The sequence below is a fragment of the Monopterus albus genome, unplaced genomic scaffold (assembly GCF_001952655.1).
Source record: "Monopterus albus unplaced genomic scaffold, M_albus_1.0 scaffold176.1, whole genome shotgun sequence".
Classification (NCBI taxonomy): Eukaryota; Metazoa; Chordata; class Actinopteri; order Synbranchiformes; family Synbranchidae; genus Monopterus; species Monopterus albus.
The window spans coordinates 313,870-331,043 of record NW_018128056.1 but is presented as its reverse complement, the minus strand read 5'-3'; the positions used below and the strand labels follow the sequence as shown (position 1 = coordinate 331,043).

The 17,174-nt window shown below is 42.4% G+C and overlaps 1 protein-coding gene across 1 annotated transcript in view; it reads left to right on the top strand.

Annotated features, from left to right (window-relative positions):
• grin3ba (glutamate receptor, ionotropic, N-methyl-D-aspartate 3Ba) overlaps positions 1-17,174 on the top strand; it is a gene marked incomplete at its 3' end in the record, with an annotated part of 64,328 nt that overhangs the window by 18,860 nt on the left and 28,294 nt on the right. The window contains exon 2 of the mRNA XM_020616646.1: positions 14,415-15,115. Coding sequence (XP_020472302.1) covers positions 14,433-15,115 — 683 coding nt within the window. The remainder of the gene's footprint in view (positions 1-14,414; positions 15,116-17,174) is intronic.

Sequence of the window (17,174 nt, the reverse complement as noted above, 5' to 3'; positions counted from 1 at the left end):
TCCCTCACCTGTCAGATATTTAATCGGATATTAAACATACTCCCAAATGCGACACAAACCATCGGAGCTCCCATTTACTACTGAGACCCACACGTGCCTGTGACACTCCCTCCTCTGTCTTCCTTACTACATCTTTCTTGCTCTGTCTCTCTAAAATATGGGGGCACACATGCCAAAGACGAGATCTGGTTTTTCCCTCCTCCTCCTCCTCGTCCTCCTTTTGCTCTCTCTAGCACACACCCCGACCTGTCAGTGCCACAAAGCACGTTTTCCCTTTGAGCAACCTCCCTACAAATGTCATTCAGTGTGCAGTGGGGTGAAGGAAGTGGCAGGATGAATGCTGGGGAGGAGATGGGGATTGAGTATGAGATGTGCACATCAAACATGAGGAGGATTTCACTTTTGCATAAAATCACATTATCGGACCAGCGCAGAGAGTGCAGCTGGGTGTAGGAAGCAGGACGGTTGTTCTAGACACTGCAGGCTTTCCTGTCCTGACTACAAAATACAGTCCACTGGAAAGCTGAAGTTGTTATGTTAATGAGTTATTGCTAGACATGCTCGTATTCTATGCCCAGAACTGTTTCGAGTACTTCATTTGGATGTGGATGTGGTCCGGCCAACAGAATTGTTTGTCAATTTCATGGTTACTTTGTCTTGGGTACACCAACTCAAGCTTCAAAGAAATGTCTTAGATATAGAAAGAGGAACGTGTAATCACCAACAATATGCACTCACTCATGCTCATAGATACTATACACAGCACTGGCACATTCTCGCCTGCTTTGGCATGTGGATGCACACTCAAGTGTGCACACATACTTGTAGCACACACTTGTGCACAGTATCGGTAACAGACGTAAAGTAGCAAAGGTTTTTAAGAAATAAGCACATGTAGCGCATACACTCAGTCTCAAACCTACAGTACGTGCAAACACACACATTCTGCCTTTTTCGATTTATTATTTCATTGTTCTTTGTTTTTGTTTGGGTAATATTAATTATTCATCACATGTGGCAGCGCACAAATATCATCCCAGGAGATTAATATAAAATTTATTTGCCCCACTTCCTCACCAGCATGCTCGCTCAGGCCTGCGGTGAACCCGACGCTGAGCTAGAAGCCTATTTGTTATGCAGGGAACCCTCTAACAAGCCAAGGAGCTAAAGTTGAGTTAATTAAACACTGGGCATTAATCAAAAGAAATCCTTAATCTCGACATAATTATCTGTGATATTTTGTAGATTGTCTACCTCGGGCATACCGAGTAGAAGGAGACGCTCGCAGACATATACACAGAGTGAAGACAGTTTGCATAGCCCAGCGTGCATGTGTGTGAGCTGACAAGCCAGCTCTCATTGCTCTTTGATGCCCTTTACATGTTTCAGTCAACATCAATCAACACTTGGAACACAGCTATTCATATTAATTAAGACTGAAGAAGGCAGCTGCAGAGAGAGAGAGAGGGAGGGAAGACATTCACAGATCAGTGAATATTGCTTTCTGTTCATTTTGCATATAATGGGGTCAAATGTCATGGTAGACCACAGTAACTTCACTGACACATGCACGTACAGACTCACAGCTGCTCCCTCTAATTGAAAGATCACGCATTTCCTTATTTGCCAACTAAGGAAATTACGTTTGGGTACTAAAAGCTTAAGTACTTAGGAAGATCTGACGCATGCAATCTTTTTTTTATGAATCTAAATTGGAGGTGACTTTGTAAAGAGTGTTAAACCCTGAGCTGGCGTTTACAGAAAGATTACTGTATGTTTTCTTTTTTCCCCTTTTCTGCTCTTCAGCTTTGAGGAGCAAAGCTGTAGTTATCACTTGGTTTTGTCAAGAGACGGACTCGGCTCCTGGCTCTGAGGCGAGTCTGCATCTTATCGCCGGCTGACATTGTTTCTGGATATGTCTTCCTTTTAGCATGCACACAAGAGCAACTAAACACGCACTCATCAACATAGTGTGTCGATACCTCTGCAAGCACACAAACATAAAAGTTGTATACACGTGCACGTCCAACATTCAGCTCCAGAGAAGCTGCCATCTAACCCTTTCATTTTTCTCTGAACTGGCAATCGTTGCAGCGCTCTACGTGGGCCACCCTTGTGCCTTTGTAGATGATGAAGTTTTTCCCACATCTATAAACTGCTCCGATTATACCCCCTGGCTAGAAGCGCTAATGGCAGATAAGTGATTAGGACCCAGTGCAGAGATTTGGCCCATTTATTTGATGCAGCATTTAACTGTGAAGCTGAGGTAACATAGATGAGCCAGATTAGTCACTTCATTTTCCTGTATCCCAAAGGAGAGAGACCGAATGCCCAGGAATGATGGAGTGATAACATTTGGACATAAATGGGAGGTATTAAAGTTGTGTTGGCTTAGAATCAAGAGGATCATACCAGAGCTTTCTTCTCAGTGATTTCCCCAGGTCTGCATCCAGTGTAACTCAGCCTTCCACAACAGTCTCGCTAAAGAGAAACTTCAAGGGCAACAGAAAAGCATATTGCGTATATAAAAAAAGAAAAGGCAGTGATAAATCACTGAATGAACAACTGGAGTTTAGTCCATGAGCCAGGGTGGAAGGAAGAGAGGCTGGCTGAAGCCCCAGGCCTCGCTCTTAATCAAAAGACCAACACTGGCACACAGACCACCAGGCACAGGGGTTGTTTTGGGGGCTCAAAATATATTAAAGCTGGCTTGTGTACTGTAGTTTGCCACCCACAGCCATTCATTTGTGAGTGGCCGTCACTGTAGCAAGAACTCTTGCTATTATGGTCAAGGTTTGATTAGGTTTAGCTTTAGGCGAAACAAAACAATTTGGTTTGGGTTAGGGAAGGATCGTGGTTGGGGAGTTGGTTGAAGACATGAAAACATCGTGTTTAGGGTTAAAACTGCTTTGTTAAAAGTACCCTGCGGAGTTTTTAACCTCTATGTCTTGTATACTTTTACTCAGTAGTGCACCAACAAAAACAGGGAAGAAGAAGAATGTAAGTAAATATGAATATAAACAAAGCAGGTTTGAGGGTTTTCAAAAAATCTACTCTATAAATCTTCTACAAGGAAGAAAGATTTGTTAAATTGTGAGCATACACACCATGCTTTAAAGTAAAAATATATTGAACATAAATCTCCACTGGCCTCTGAGGTGTTACTGTTACTCTTGGCAGGAAACGAGAAGCAAACAGTCTACCATGTTAAAATCTAACCCATCTAATGACCCTGACCTCCACCTTCAGTGGCCACTAGAGGTCTTGCCACTTCAATATAATCATTTTTTGTTTGTTGGGCATTTTCTGAAACAGCTGATGCTGTCCTTTTTTTCTTTGGAGGACAACTTTGTACCTGTGGATCAAAATGAGCCCATAGTTCATTTTTGTTCAGAAGCCTCCTGGTGGATTAATCAGCCCCGTCCATAGTAACCAAATGCAGATGAACACGGTGGAATTTAACAGCAGGTTGAAATCGAAGTAGTAGTATTGAAATACTCTTGCCTGGTTTTAGCTACAGCCATCTGTGTGTGTTTGTGTTTGATGCTGGTGTCATGAACAGAAATGAACCAGTTGTATGTTTTTTGTCTTGCATGTTCCTCTTTAAGGTCTGAAGGGAGAGTTTGCTGCAGTCAGACCTGTGTATGCTGGATGAACCATTACAACAACTAATGGCATGTTCATGAGCAAATAGGGACTCTGGGGCTTTGTTAAGTGCAATATTCTTGTAATAGCATTTGTGATTTTTAAAATGTTTCATCCCCATAGAGTATGTTAAGTACACAGTTTAAGCTGTGAAAAATGCCTGTTTATTTAATGGGTTCCTTAAATGAGCGGAGTGACAGCTTATTATCTTGTTGAACACATCAGTTACATTCACCATTATGCTGTTAGATCATGCACAACTCCGAGGTGACGTACTGTAAAAAGTGGAAATGCAAAATGATTCAGTGCTTTGCTTTTGAATGGAATGAAGACACTCACCATGAAACTGTGGTTGCATAAAATTGAAATTTTGTACTTTGGTTATCTGATAGTTGTAACCACTGTAAATAGCCTGTGTCATGACATAAAGAGGTATGCAAAGGCATTCCGCATGCAGGTGAATCTTACTCTACTGTCATTTGACCCTGAGATCAACACAAGTCGTGAGCGAACTGCACTGCTCCCTCTGTTTGGATGAATAATAAGGCAGCCTGCAAAAGTGACTGTTTACTATTTTCCGAGGAAGGAAACGGGACAAAATATCTTCCCCCCGAGAGACATTCACTGCATTTGAAATCTGCATTTGACAGCTGCAGTGCTGTTGTTTATGTTTTGTAGTTTGGGCTCTGATGAAAAACAGTGTGAGGAATGCATTATCATAACGCAACAGCTTACAGGGCAAGCAGCTGGCAGCCAAGGTCACTAGTTTGAATCCTACAATACAGTATGCTGGTGTGAAAATGCACTCTGTTCTGACCCTTAAAAATGTCCACTGTGATGTCCTTCAGGAAGGCATTTACTCCTGCTCAGCTTTCGAGGTCAGCACTGAGTATAAATGTATAAAGTGTTTTTACATGCTGTAATGTCAACTTGCATGCACAGCACACGAATCATCTTAATAAAAAAAAAAAGAGGTAACCCTTTAATTTACAGGCCCTTAAATTGTTAGGAAATAACCAGGAAAATGTTGTAATAAGAAGTTATTGTTGACCAGAAATTACTGGGAAATACCACCTAAAATGAAAGCAGAATAAAGAGGTTTGGCCAGTAATTCTGTTATTTATTGTACTAACAGGTATGTGGCCACACTGGTCGTTTCAGTTGATATGAAGTCATTAGCCTACTAAAAAATTCTGACTGGCAGCGTGTCCACTAAAGCTGGTGTTTGGGTGATGGAGCCAAATACTTTCTGTAACCAACATTAGTATTTTGAACAAGCCAAGGGTTGTGATAGCCATCTGTTTATTGTTTACCAGCGAGAAATGGTAGCAAATGCTAGAGATTATATTGGTGATCTCTTATTTACCAATGTGTGAATCATATGGATAGTTGCAACATAATGAAATAAATAATACATATGTTCACTGCCAATATAGTGACTCATTCCTATGAAATTTGAACATATTTTCCAAATATTTCATCATACTTACCTTGTCATTATGTAATATCACCGTAGTTACCTTCCTACTACCTGTAAAAGTATACACTGTACTTCCTAGTCATTTCTGATCATTCATAAACAACAACTACTCATTGCATCATTTTTTCCTGGCTATTTTCTTGCAACTTCCTAATATAACTATGCAGTTAACTGCCTGTAAATTAAAGGGTTACCAACAATTCGATTCGTAGTGCTTGTTGAAAAATGTCTGCATCCATTTTGAATTAGTGCCATTGCAGATAATCCAGCCTTTGCAGTTATTCAGTAGAACAACATTAGCACAGTTTATTCACAGTTTATTGGCAGACTGAGTTAATGACAGGCCCAGATGCACAAATTCTGTGGCCATATGCCTGATGTTTGCCCATGTGTTTTTGAAGGGGAAACAGCAGCAAAGAACAGCTTAGTCTAAAAGCGAAATTGTGGTTTAATGCAACCTGAGACATTCATACGGGTTTTCAGTAAACCTTTAGGTTAATCAGACGTATTTATAAGAAGGAACAAAGGTGAATGATAGATATTCACACAGTTCTGGAAGTGATGAAACCAAAGTTGGGGGAGTGACGTCTTGGCTCAACCTTGAGCCACTTCTGTAGTGTAGAGACACAGTAGGGAGCAGCATTCAGCTGTGCTCTCTTTAGTTTTTACCACAGAATAATACAGATTAGATATTCTGGGTTAAACTGTTGGTTATAAACCGATGGTCAAGCCTCTTTTTTGTCCTCAGACTTTATTTTAGTGATGTAAATATGTTTCTAGATGTCAATCATTGCTTTTTGGAGTGTGACTGTATAACTGACAGAACTACAAAAATAAAAGCCCTGTTGTAATAAACTGCAATATTCCTTTAAGGTTCCTGTGGTGGTATATCACTCTCAGGCAGTCGTTACATTTTCCACTTTCATTTCTTGCTAAATGTTATGCAATTTTCTAAGCAATGGTATTTGGTTAATTCACGTTTACAATGTTGCTAATTTAAAATGTCCCTCACATTGATTCTGAATTGTTTTTTAATCCTTTTGGAATAAAACTCATTTCACTGCTTATTTATCCAGTGGCTGCAGGGTCTGCTTCTGCAGGTTCAGCATTGCCTATTTGATCACCCAAAGTGGGCTGAGACCAAACAGTCTGTGCCCCAAATTAACTCGCCCCAAATGGCCCCTCAATGGACTGGAACTGAGTCACATTAGAGAGGAACTTGTGGGTTGGTGCCGTTTGTCATACTTATTACCCCAGACTCACATTCTAATAGTCATTTTGTTCACTTTCTTGGCCTCTGTCGCTCTTGTTCCCAAATTTTTCCCTCTTCGCTAATTATCTCCTTTATGCTCGCTCTTGCACTTGAAATCGTTTTCTCTTCTGGGCATATTCATCTTCTGAGTCTCTCTCCCTCTCGCTCTCCATCTTTCCATCGGTTCTCTCTTATAGAGATGGATGAAAAAGGATATCAGGGAGCCTGGGTGGAGAGCTTAGCTGATAGGCTGAATCAAGGCATGTAATTTACTCACTGCAAGCCCATCCATCCTGGAACCCACACACACACACACACACATTTCCATCACTTCAGGGAACATTATGTTGGCTTGTGTTCATTTCCTGTAAACTTACCCTACCCTTAACCATAGCCGCTACTTGCCTAGCCCTAACCCTTATCCTCACATTAACCTAACCCTCACCTCACACCAAGTCATCACTCTAAAATTAAATGAATTAGGTTTAGGGACTTTCTTTTTGTCCCCATAAGAACGTCGAGTCCCCAAAATGTGATTGTAAACAGATTTAGGTCCACACAGCATGAGTAATATCAGGCCACACACACACACATTCGACTCACCGCGAGATCTCACACAAACACACAGGCCCCTAAATGACTTCCATCTCTCTGGTTGTATTATTTCACCCCTGGGAAGTCTGGACTGAGTTTCAATATTCAACCTGACCGGAGCAAAAGGATCTTTTCCATTAGGAACTTGTTTGTTCACATATCCGAGCATACCCGCTCTCCAAAACAAAACACACACAAAATTGCACTTTCTAAGGCTAAGAAATATCACACCTACTCAGACGTGCACCCTGTACCCAAAGCTCTTGACATCTCATTACTGGCATGTCGTGCTTTCACCACTGGGGTGCTGTGAATAAATGTGTCCCCTGAAGTTTTCGCTGTCTGCAGCAATGTTCCCTGTGAGCTGCTAGTTAATGACATCATGCCACTCTGCATCTGTACTTGGGGAACTGTGGGTATCATTCTCCCGGTAACTAAATAATGTTGCCGTCTCATCGGTCCACCTGCCTGTTGGTTGAATTTCTACTCAGCAAGAGGCTATTTTCTACTCTGGCAGCCCCTGCGCCAGATCCTGAGCACCCAAAACCACTTATTCTACCCCCAGCATGATGGCATGATTACTGCAAATGCTTGACGCCACCTCCAGTAGGTTAGCAAGTCAGCGAGAGAGGAAGATTAAACCGGGCTGCTGGAAGGGAGAGTTATGATCTACAAAAGCATGGCGATGGAAAATCAGCAGAAGGTGTTCATGTTGCAGCTCTGTCGTGCAGGCTTGGTTATTGACAGATGTGCGGCATAATCAGCATACAGCAAGTATTTGTGCTACTGTAGAGCGGATGGATGAGTTAGGGGAGAAAATGCGATTACAGTGGCGGTCATGACTCAGAGTAGCCTGCTCTGTACCACTGTTCAATACAGAAATCAGTCACCATCACATGCACTCCGCCACCTCACATCACACACAGGGTTGCATGAAAAGGACAAATATTATTCTCTCTGGCAGAGAAAACATTGTCTATTGAGCGAGGACAACAATCGCCCTCTTTAATAAATAACAGCAGCTATTATGATCATAAATAGTGAGGGGGCTGTTTGTGGGGGGGGATGATACATGAATCCATCCAGCATGTTTGTGCAGTGGGCTTGTATCTCTGCAACTGAGGGGATCAGAGGTGCTCCTGACAAAAGAGGCGTCAATGCAGCGTGCTGAGATTACAGCCTTCACCAATGCTAGCAGTGCACTCAGTGCTAATATTGGCTGACTAACCAGTCCAGAACAGCACATTCAGCCCCCCCACCCCCCACCGTTTCCTCTATCTGATTATTACTGATGACATCAGGACATTCGCTGGCGCTCTGTGAGCAAGTGAGCACTCTGCACTGGATTGCTTCATTCAAACTGCAGACAGACAGGGAAGCATTTGCATACTTTTATATGCGCTTGCATTTTAGTTATTCCCTCTGGGTCACCATTTGTTTAAACTGTGCGACTTGAAATCATGTTGGGAAAAAAAACTTCTTTTGAGGTATGAACAAAGCTCAAAGCATGTGGCTGGTTTGAGTGTGTGTGATCCGTCTGTCTGGGTGCACGTGTGTGTGCAGGAGCAGTGGTCCTCTTGTTGTCTCAGTTCTACAAAAGCTAGCAATGCTTCAGGGGGAAAAATGCTGATGTGCTTTGTGTCTTGATCATTCAAATTAATTTGAAGCCAAACTGAGAAATCACATTAATACACATGCACAAAGTCTCACACACACACACACACAGTAGCACACTGACATTCATGGACAGATTCAAATCCTTTGTATAGGTGTGCACATCCATCCATCCATCCATTTTCTAAACCGCTTAATCCCAAACGGGGTCACGGGGGGCTGGAGCCAATCCCAGCCAGCTGCGGGCGAAAGGCGGGGTAAGGTGTGCACATTTCTCACATTTTTGTGTTCTCTCCCTACAAACTCAGAGCCTGGAGGGAAGACATGACCGTCCAAGACTTTTATGGCTTTTCCCCCACCATCACTCAGCACTACAATGGTATTTTTATCATGTTGCTGTATAACGCACTCACACTTGCACTTCCAGTAGTCGTCAAATTGTCACAGCTACAAGCAGCCTGAGCGGCGAGCAGCCATTTCCTTCTAATCAAACCTAATTTGCCTGCTGTTTCACTGTGCACCCCCATGAGCCACAGTCTCCTGCACTCTTTTCCACTCGATCACTGTATGGGAGATGGTGGGTGGAATTGGATCAAGTCAAGGTATTTGCATATGTAATTTAGTGGTGACAATCACAGAGACATGGCACCACCTCTATCAACTCTTAACTGTGAAACAAGATTTAGCCCCTCTTTCAATATGTGGCCAGTGCTGTGGTGGCATCTAATAGTCTGTCTCTCACTGCTTATCACTCTGTTTCTCTGAGCCAACAGGCTGTTATGCTTAGATAACCATAGTCATTTTCTGTGGGAAGTGGCTGATTGCTTCGCAGTTGTTTTGAGTGCATGTATGAGTTTGTGGCACACTTTCAGACACCTGTAAGCAGAGCCTCTGTGTGCATTCTCATTTGGTGTATGTGTGCATTTGCATGTGCACTTCTACTGTGTATAGGTGTAAGAGCGCCAGCCTCTTCCCCCCCCCACCAAGCTTTGTTCCATCATGCGACAGAATGGCTGAATATGATTAAAGCCACCCATCTTACAATTAGTGCCAGGAGATGTAAGGAAATTAAGGGAAAATTAAACAGTGCTTTTGGTATATAGTTATACAGCGGTACAGCTGACTGCTCTGTTAGCCACTGTCTGGTCGACTAAAGAGAAACAGGGCTGCTCAGTGTTTTTAATTATGCAAACAACTTTGGTGACATAATGAATTATATGTGGTTTTTGGACAGTAAGAAAAAATCTGACACCACAAACATTCAACAGTTTCTTTATTCATTATGAGTGATTTAATGTAGCTTTATGATGCCAGTTTCTCATGTTTTAGTCCTCTGACAGGAAACCAATTCCATGCTGCAGGTTAAATCGAATTTCTTATGTTGGATTTAGTTATTATACACACTGACATTTTAATCTGACATTCTGGTTACAAAAAATGTAGTTTTCAGCTCAGGTGTTTGAAATATACAACTTGCACCCTGCTGAGAAAATCACTTAATCTCTTTCTGTTTGCTACGCTCACACTCAGATGCAAGCCGTCACCTGATACCTCTTCACAAATACAAATATTAAAACATATGATTTTCTCCAATTTTCATCTCGCCCTCCATCCTCACAATATACAGACAACCCACCTTGTGACAGCACTGGTGAAATGTCTTAAAGTGTTGTTATTTGAAGTGCTGCCCTGACTTGTGCTTTGTTTCTGGACAGAGGAGGACGTTAAGCGGCCACTTAGACACCTGTAGCGGTTGTTGCAGTAAAGGCGACTCAAAGCATCGTCTCCTCGCTCCCTCCTACAGGACTTTGCTTGATGCAGATGATTCAGGACTGTAACGTTAAGCCCAACTGGGGCAACATTGATAAGACAAGCAAGTTAATGCAATCCATTGCCTGAAGCTGAGGAGAAAGGACAAGAGGAGATGCAGTTTTCTGTCAAGCTTCAGCTCACATCTAAGGCATCTTCAGCCTCCCTCACGTCACTCAAACCCTCCAGAACATCCAAACACTTGTGCTCCCAAGTTCCACCTCATTGCATTTTGCCCCAGTTTTTTGTTAATAAGGTATGAAACTGCAGTTGCTGCTGTTACTTCTTTACTCAGTCTTATCTTTTTCGGCATTGTGCATTCAGCTGCACAAATTCCAATTGGTGATGCTTATCTTATGGAAGGCTAAATAAGGAAACAGCTTAGTAACTGGAAACCGCTCCCTCCATTCTGATTCAAACTGCATTCCTGTCAGTTTACCCCACATGGCCCAAAGATCCCTCTGGATTTATGCTTGAGGATTCACACCACTGTGTGTTTGTACTGTATTGGTGTGTATTTGCACAAGTGCCTGTGTGTGCCAGCTTGTTTTTGTCTGTTGCATGTGTGCCTGAAGACCTGCCTTGAAGACCTAAAAATATTTAGGTCAGTGCATTTAACAGCTCTCAGGATTTCTTTAGTAGAGACAGGAGTTCAGATGGAGGCTCCTAGCTCGCAGATGTGTGAGAAGGGGCATGGATTGTAGATACTGAGATAATGCTGGCAATCCTTGAAGCTGTGCTTGTTTTGCCTCCTTGGCATATCCTGGAACTATTACCTGGAAATAGAAAAAAAGATAAGACTATGAACACAAAAATTCATACACATACATATCGGAGATCCTTTCAAATTGAAAATGTGGCTGCTTAGGGAAAGCATCGACTACATTTCTAAACAAGCCAGAGCTTAGAAAAAGATCAACCTTGGGCTGGTTTGACCTGAGCAGGATCAAGAATGTTTGTGTCTATCTGGTCCCTGCACACTGAAGCAAATCCATAAAGAGACATAACTCTGTCTTTCAAAAGAAACTGCCAATTGTCTGCAATCTTTCCAGTTCCAGACAGTACAGCCACTTTTTATATTGTCTAGACTGTGACATCATGAAAATATACTGCCTGCATTCCTCTGTAGATTAAAACTTGACTCAGGTTCCCTTGAGCCTGCTTTAAAATGACATTTTACATTCAAATGTATTTATTGTAGGACTATAATGTATGGATGTGCATGCCCCAAATAAAATGATTCTCATAACAGCAACAACAAATTTGGCCCTGACCCAACAAAAAAAAAAACCACAGGATGCCAAACCCAAATTCAGGTGGAAAGCTCCAGTGGGCTTGAAGATTTGTTGTGTTCACACACAAGTACGCAGACATATTCATAAAAGCTAAACGCATACAGTGAATCTGGCATGTCACAAGGATAAGCACTGACGCTGCCAGATTGTTTAAGACACACTGGATTAAGCTGGAGTGTCGACTTCATTGTTCTGGATGCAGTGCAGTACTTCGAGATGCTACATGGAGGATTTTCTTTGTTTGACTGAAGATCAGCTCAGCTTGTTCTGAAAATGAGTGGCAAACAGCTCTTCATTATTGTCCTTAAAGAACCCAAAGTGTGCATGTGAGAGGAAAGAATAATTACTAAGGGAGAGAACTAAAAGGCTGGCTTGCAGTAGGTTAACTGGGGCTACTGTGAATTACATCAGAGGCTAGCTCCAGACCAGGCAGGATAGGCTTCAGTCAAAGACGTCATATTCAAGTTTTTTTTGTATGTGATTGGTCCAAAATAGCAAAATAATTTTTAATACTGTACACTACTATAAACAGAGACATTTTTAGATATGCTTTAGATATGCAAGAGCCTTTGAGCACAGCAGAGGATTCTTTCTACAGTACTCTATCACTGGCAGTATTATCACTGAAATGTTCAAATACAGGCAGGAGGGACCCCAGAGGTAATAGGCAATAAGTGATGTGCTTCTTTTTTTTTTTTTTTTTTAAGTTTTGAGTCCACTGTTATGCTTGTCACATTCGACTGCTCACAAAGTCCTTCCTCCGGCAGCCAAAACCTCTTATGGAATGGAAATATCTTCATGAGGCTCATACTGTATCACAGTGTCTCTTCAGAATCACATCCCGGCTCCCACATCCGCTTCCTCCATTCACTCTCTTTTTTTGCCTCTCCTAACAGCAGCAACTACAACTTCTGTTGTGCTTCGGTTAGCTCCTATTATTATTCTCACATCTTTATTGTCTGAATAATGCCTTCAATGTAAAGGATCTCTTTAAAACCAAGCATGTTAGACAGAATTATTGGTCTAAGAGAAAATTCTGCTGGTACAAAACAGCTGATGCAGACAATGATATATTTAGCAAGAAGCCGTCTCTGGCTTTCTGAGCTACAGTGTATTCAGCATAATTTGCAGTTTTTTGCACATGATGCTTACTCGTCTGCTTTTTGGCGTGCTGTGTCTTCTTTTTGTAGCTTTTGCTATTTGTATGTGTTTTTACTCAGCAACATAACATCCTTACACTAACAGTTTGCCATAAATTAATATTTAAGAACATAGATGGATCATATCCAGGGTAAACCCAGAGTGAGAGCAGATATAGATTTACATGTTAACTCCTCCAGCTGCCTCGAGGCCCCTGTTTTGATCTTCTATCTTTGTATTTTGGGTTCCCTGAGTCCAGAGTCTTGAGAAAATATGCATGACATTAGATTAGTTCCTGATGGTTATATGCTGAAAAATGCTCACACCTATAGCAGGCACCTCCTGTGGTCTTTTGTACCACCCGCTGGTGTTTTTCCACTGACCCACCCTCCCCAACCACCTTTCTGGTTGCCCACTGAGTTCAAAGAAGAGGCCTATCTTCAGTCGTCCCCTCGTGCACACCTAGCCTCTCTCGTGAGGGTGAATGCATACGCTGCATTAATTCATCCATGTCTCTCCAGACTTCAAATAGGTTTTTCTTTTTCTTTTCTTTTTTATCTTTTCCCTCATCTCCTAAGGGACTCGAGGACTTTCAGCAGAGGGTTGCACTAGTTTCTTTGTAGTCCCAAGTGGGATATTTCCATTTGAATGCATGTGTGTTAGTGTGGGTTACAGTTGGGTTTAGATATCTCATGAGTCTGGGTATATATATTCCAAAGATTTATCTACACATACTGTATGTATCTGATGGATCTGTGTGGGTTTACAGTATATGTACACATTTTTCTAAGTTGTATGTGTGTTTTAGGTGTGTGTGTATTGTCTGAGCACATGCATTTCTGCATATGCTGAAAATATGTTTGCATTTGTGCCAGAGGGTGTGTACGAGTATAGTCTCTACTGCATAACTATCATCTCAGTTCAATGAGGTGGCACCATCCAAAACGAATCCTAAGGCACAGGGTCTCTATATAAAAGCCCCCTCTAGTCTCCCTGCTCCACCTTGCCTGAAGCACTGACTGGATGAAAAATGGAGAGAAGCCCCAAAGGAAGGAGGGGGGAAGGTCCATCTGTGAGCTGCATTCAAGGACAACAGTGTTATTCATTTTGGAACAGTATGAAACAAGCTAGTGTTTTCACTGGGGTTTTGGAAATGAGGGCTTCTGGATGAACTGTGGATGCTGCTGTTGTCTTGCCAAGCCAACTGTGATGCTGCAGATTAGATGCGAATCATTGACTCCTTGTTTGTACCAGCGCAGCTCTTCTCATTCAGGGTGGGAGATAATGAACAAATGTGACTGATTGTTCCTGATCAGTGTTGTGGTGAATTGCTGAAGCAACAGAGATTGCTTTGCAGTACTCTGGTGCTCATAAAAGCTGTGTTTAATGTGATTTTATATTATTCAGCCCCAAGATATTGGCTAATCCCTGTTTTGATCTGGTTTTCTCTTTTTCCTTCTCCCTTTCTTCTCTCCCATTTTGTTCTCTTCTTCATTATTTAACTTGTGCTCCCCCCCTACCTTTGTCACTTCTTTTTTCTTTATTCTTTCAATTCTTCCACCTTCTCCTTCCTTATCTCTGACAGAATCGATTCCACCTGCAGATGTCGGCCCGTGTGCCTCCATCAACCCTGGGCAGCCTGCTGCTGGCGGTCCTGCAGGGGGAAGGAGGAGACGGGGGCAGAGGAAGCCGGGGAAAAGACAGCTTGGGAGGAGCAGTTGTAATTTGCCCTGGGTGGGAGGAAGGTGGTGATGGGTTGCTGTCTCACCTGCAGAGGCACAGTGGTTCTAACTGGCATTTGTGGGACATCGTGAACCTGACTGGCATTACAGGGGGTGGGGATAGAAGGGCAGAGGCCAGCGAAGAGAGGAGGGAGGATCAGATGGAAGAGGAGGCTTTGAAGATCCTCTCCACCCGTTTCCTGCACTCCCCCTCTCCCATCTCCTCTGTTCTTCTCCTGGGCTCTGACCCCGAGTGTCTCTCCTCCGTCCTGCGGGCTGCGCAGCGCCTCGCTCAAGCACTACCAGCACTGCAGTGGATCATGGGATACCCTTTGTCTCCGGATTCACTACACACTCTAGGAGGTCCCCTTGGATTGTTAGCCTACGGGGAGGTTGGCCGCAAGCCAATCAGCTTCTACATTCGGGATGCTTTGCAGTTGATTGGCCGAGCAGTCACTTCAGCAACCATGGTGAGGCCAGACTTGGCGCTCATTCAGAACATGGTGAATTGTTATGACAAACCAAACCGACATGAGCTGCCCTCTTCAGGACAGTATCTAGCCAGGTATATGCACACATACACACATTCCATACGGGTATAATCTTTAATGTGTCAGGTCATCCAAATTACAAAACTACACATGTTCTCATTTACCTCCAGTGGTATAAAGCTATGCAGATAGTTTTAATGACAAACTGAAATACTTTTGTGATCAAAATTGCAATTAGCAAAAAGAAGAAATGTAAATCTTCTCTTTTTTCTGCAGGGATGCCTGCCTCTATATTAGTGCTCTGCAGCAGGCATCTTTTTTTTTTTTTTTTTATCAACTGATAACATCCTAATTTAACCACAGTTCCAGAGGCTACACAAACATTCGACTACCCTGTACATTACTCCAACTGCGTTATCCTTTGAATCATGAGGTAATCCCAGCCCCCTTATAGCTCATAGTGGGACAACTGCAACTTTGAGTGAGGCTCAAAACCTGATGACTCAGCAGGTGCTGAAACTAGAGTAATGTCTATTGGGAGTCAGTGGTGAAGCAAGTCAGGCTGCCAACTAACTTCCAAAACTAATTTTCTAACTAGATGCTGCTGAAATTTTAAAATAGGCTATATTTTATTCTGCGCTGTGAATACTGAATGTGGAAACTAGATTTCAGACTGACTAACTTACACTCAGAAAGCAGATGTTAGCTTAAAACATCTGCCTTTGAGCTTTGTGGTTACTCCAGTAAAATGAAGGTGAACAGAAGGTGACTGTGCACACAGCAAGTAAAAAGCAACATGATCTTCCAGAATGTATCTCTAATGCCAGAAATTACCTCAATATTAGCAATTTCTGTAAGAATTTCAAAGGTTTTAAAAGTTTTAAAATATGGTTTTGTCAATTTTGATGCTCAGAGCAGGGTTAGTTCTAGAGCAGCACCTTGAGCCTGGTAGAGATTTGTCTAAGAACACTTTGATGATAGAGAAACTTTTCCCAAAGATTAAAGACATGGCTTTAGGCAATATAAGCTTAGTAGTGGTCCAGTCAGGCTGGACTGGGCTTTCAAAGTCTCTATAACCTGTAGACATAGTCCAAACTCTTTTTTTTTTTTTTTTGTGACCCCTGGGTATCTTGGACAAGGCACCAAAGGTTTGCACATTTAAATCTTCAAATAATACTGTACATGGGGCACAGACATTTATTCCTTTGATCATGCCATTAAATGTCTGTAAGCTTTTCTGAGTGACACTGGCATTTTTGTGAGGAGTTGCTGACTCCGCCTGTGGTACTGTACACTCCAGCTGCAGTCTTCGTCTGTCCTCTGCTCCGTAGAGATGGAAACTTCTGAATAGTAATGTCATATTGGGCGCTGGGGAGGAGGTCTCTAAACATACAGGTTCACAGACTGACACCAGAGAGTTCTGTCTGTTCGTCTTTGCTGGAACTGCCGCTTCAATCCCTGCAGCTTTCACAGGTTCTGTCAAGGAACCGATTGTGATAACACCTACAGTACAGTATGCACATCCATACTGGAAAACATATTAAACTGTTAATGTGTTCACTTAAAAGGGAAAAAACTAAATCCTCATGGCTGTACACATTAACAAATTCACACTTGTATACTTTACAACCTTTCTTGAGTCATTTGTGGCTGATACTGAGTGATGCACTGAGGCATCGAGCCATAAACTCACTCCAGAGTTAAATGTTTCTGCTCTGCCAGCTTGTTGACATGGCAATTTTTCAGACAGCTCTATGGATAAAACAGCATGTGTCCAACTTACGTGGTACTGGTAAGAGAAAGATTTGTGATTTGAGATGTGCCCACAGCAAATACTGAACACACACAGTGCCTGCCGGCTGAGAGGGATCACCAGCAACACCCACATAATCACAACCTGGATTCTTACAGCATTCCTTCTTTCTGCAGTTTAGTTGAGCTCTGGGATGCCAGGACCATTTTGCTCTGAGGGCCAGAGGCTAAAACAAGTGGAGTGGGAACTGTGTTACAAAGCAGTTTTATTGCACATTTATTATTAGATTTAAAAACAGGGTTATCAGGTTTAACCTTAGTACATCTCAGTGGATATCAGTCCACCACTTTGGCCCAGACTGATATGAAAATGAATGGATT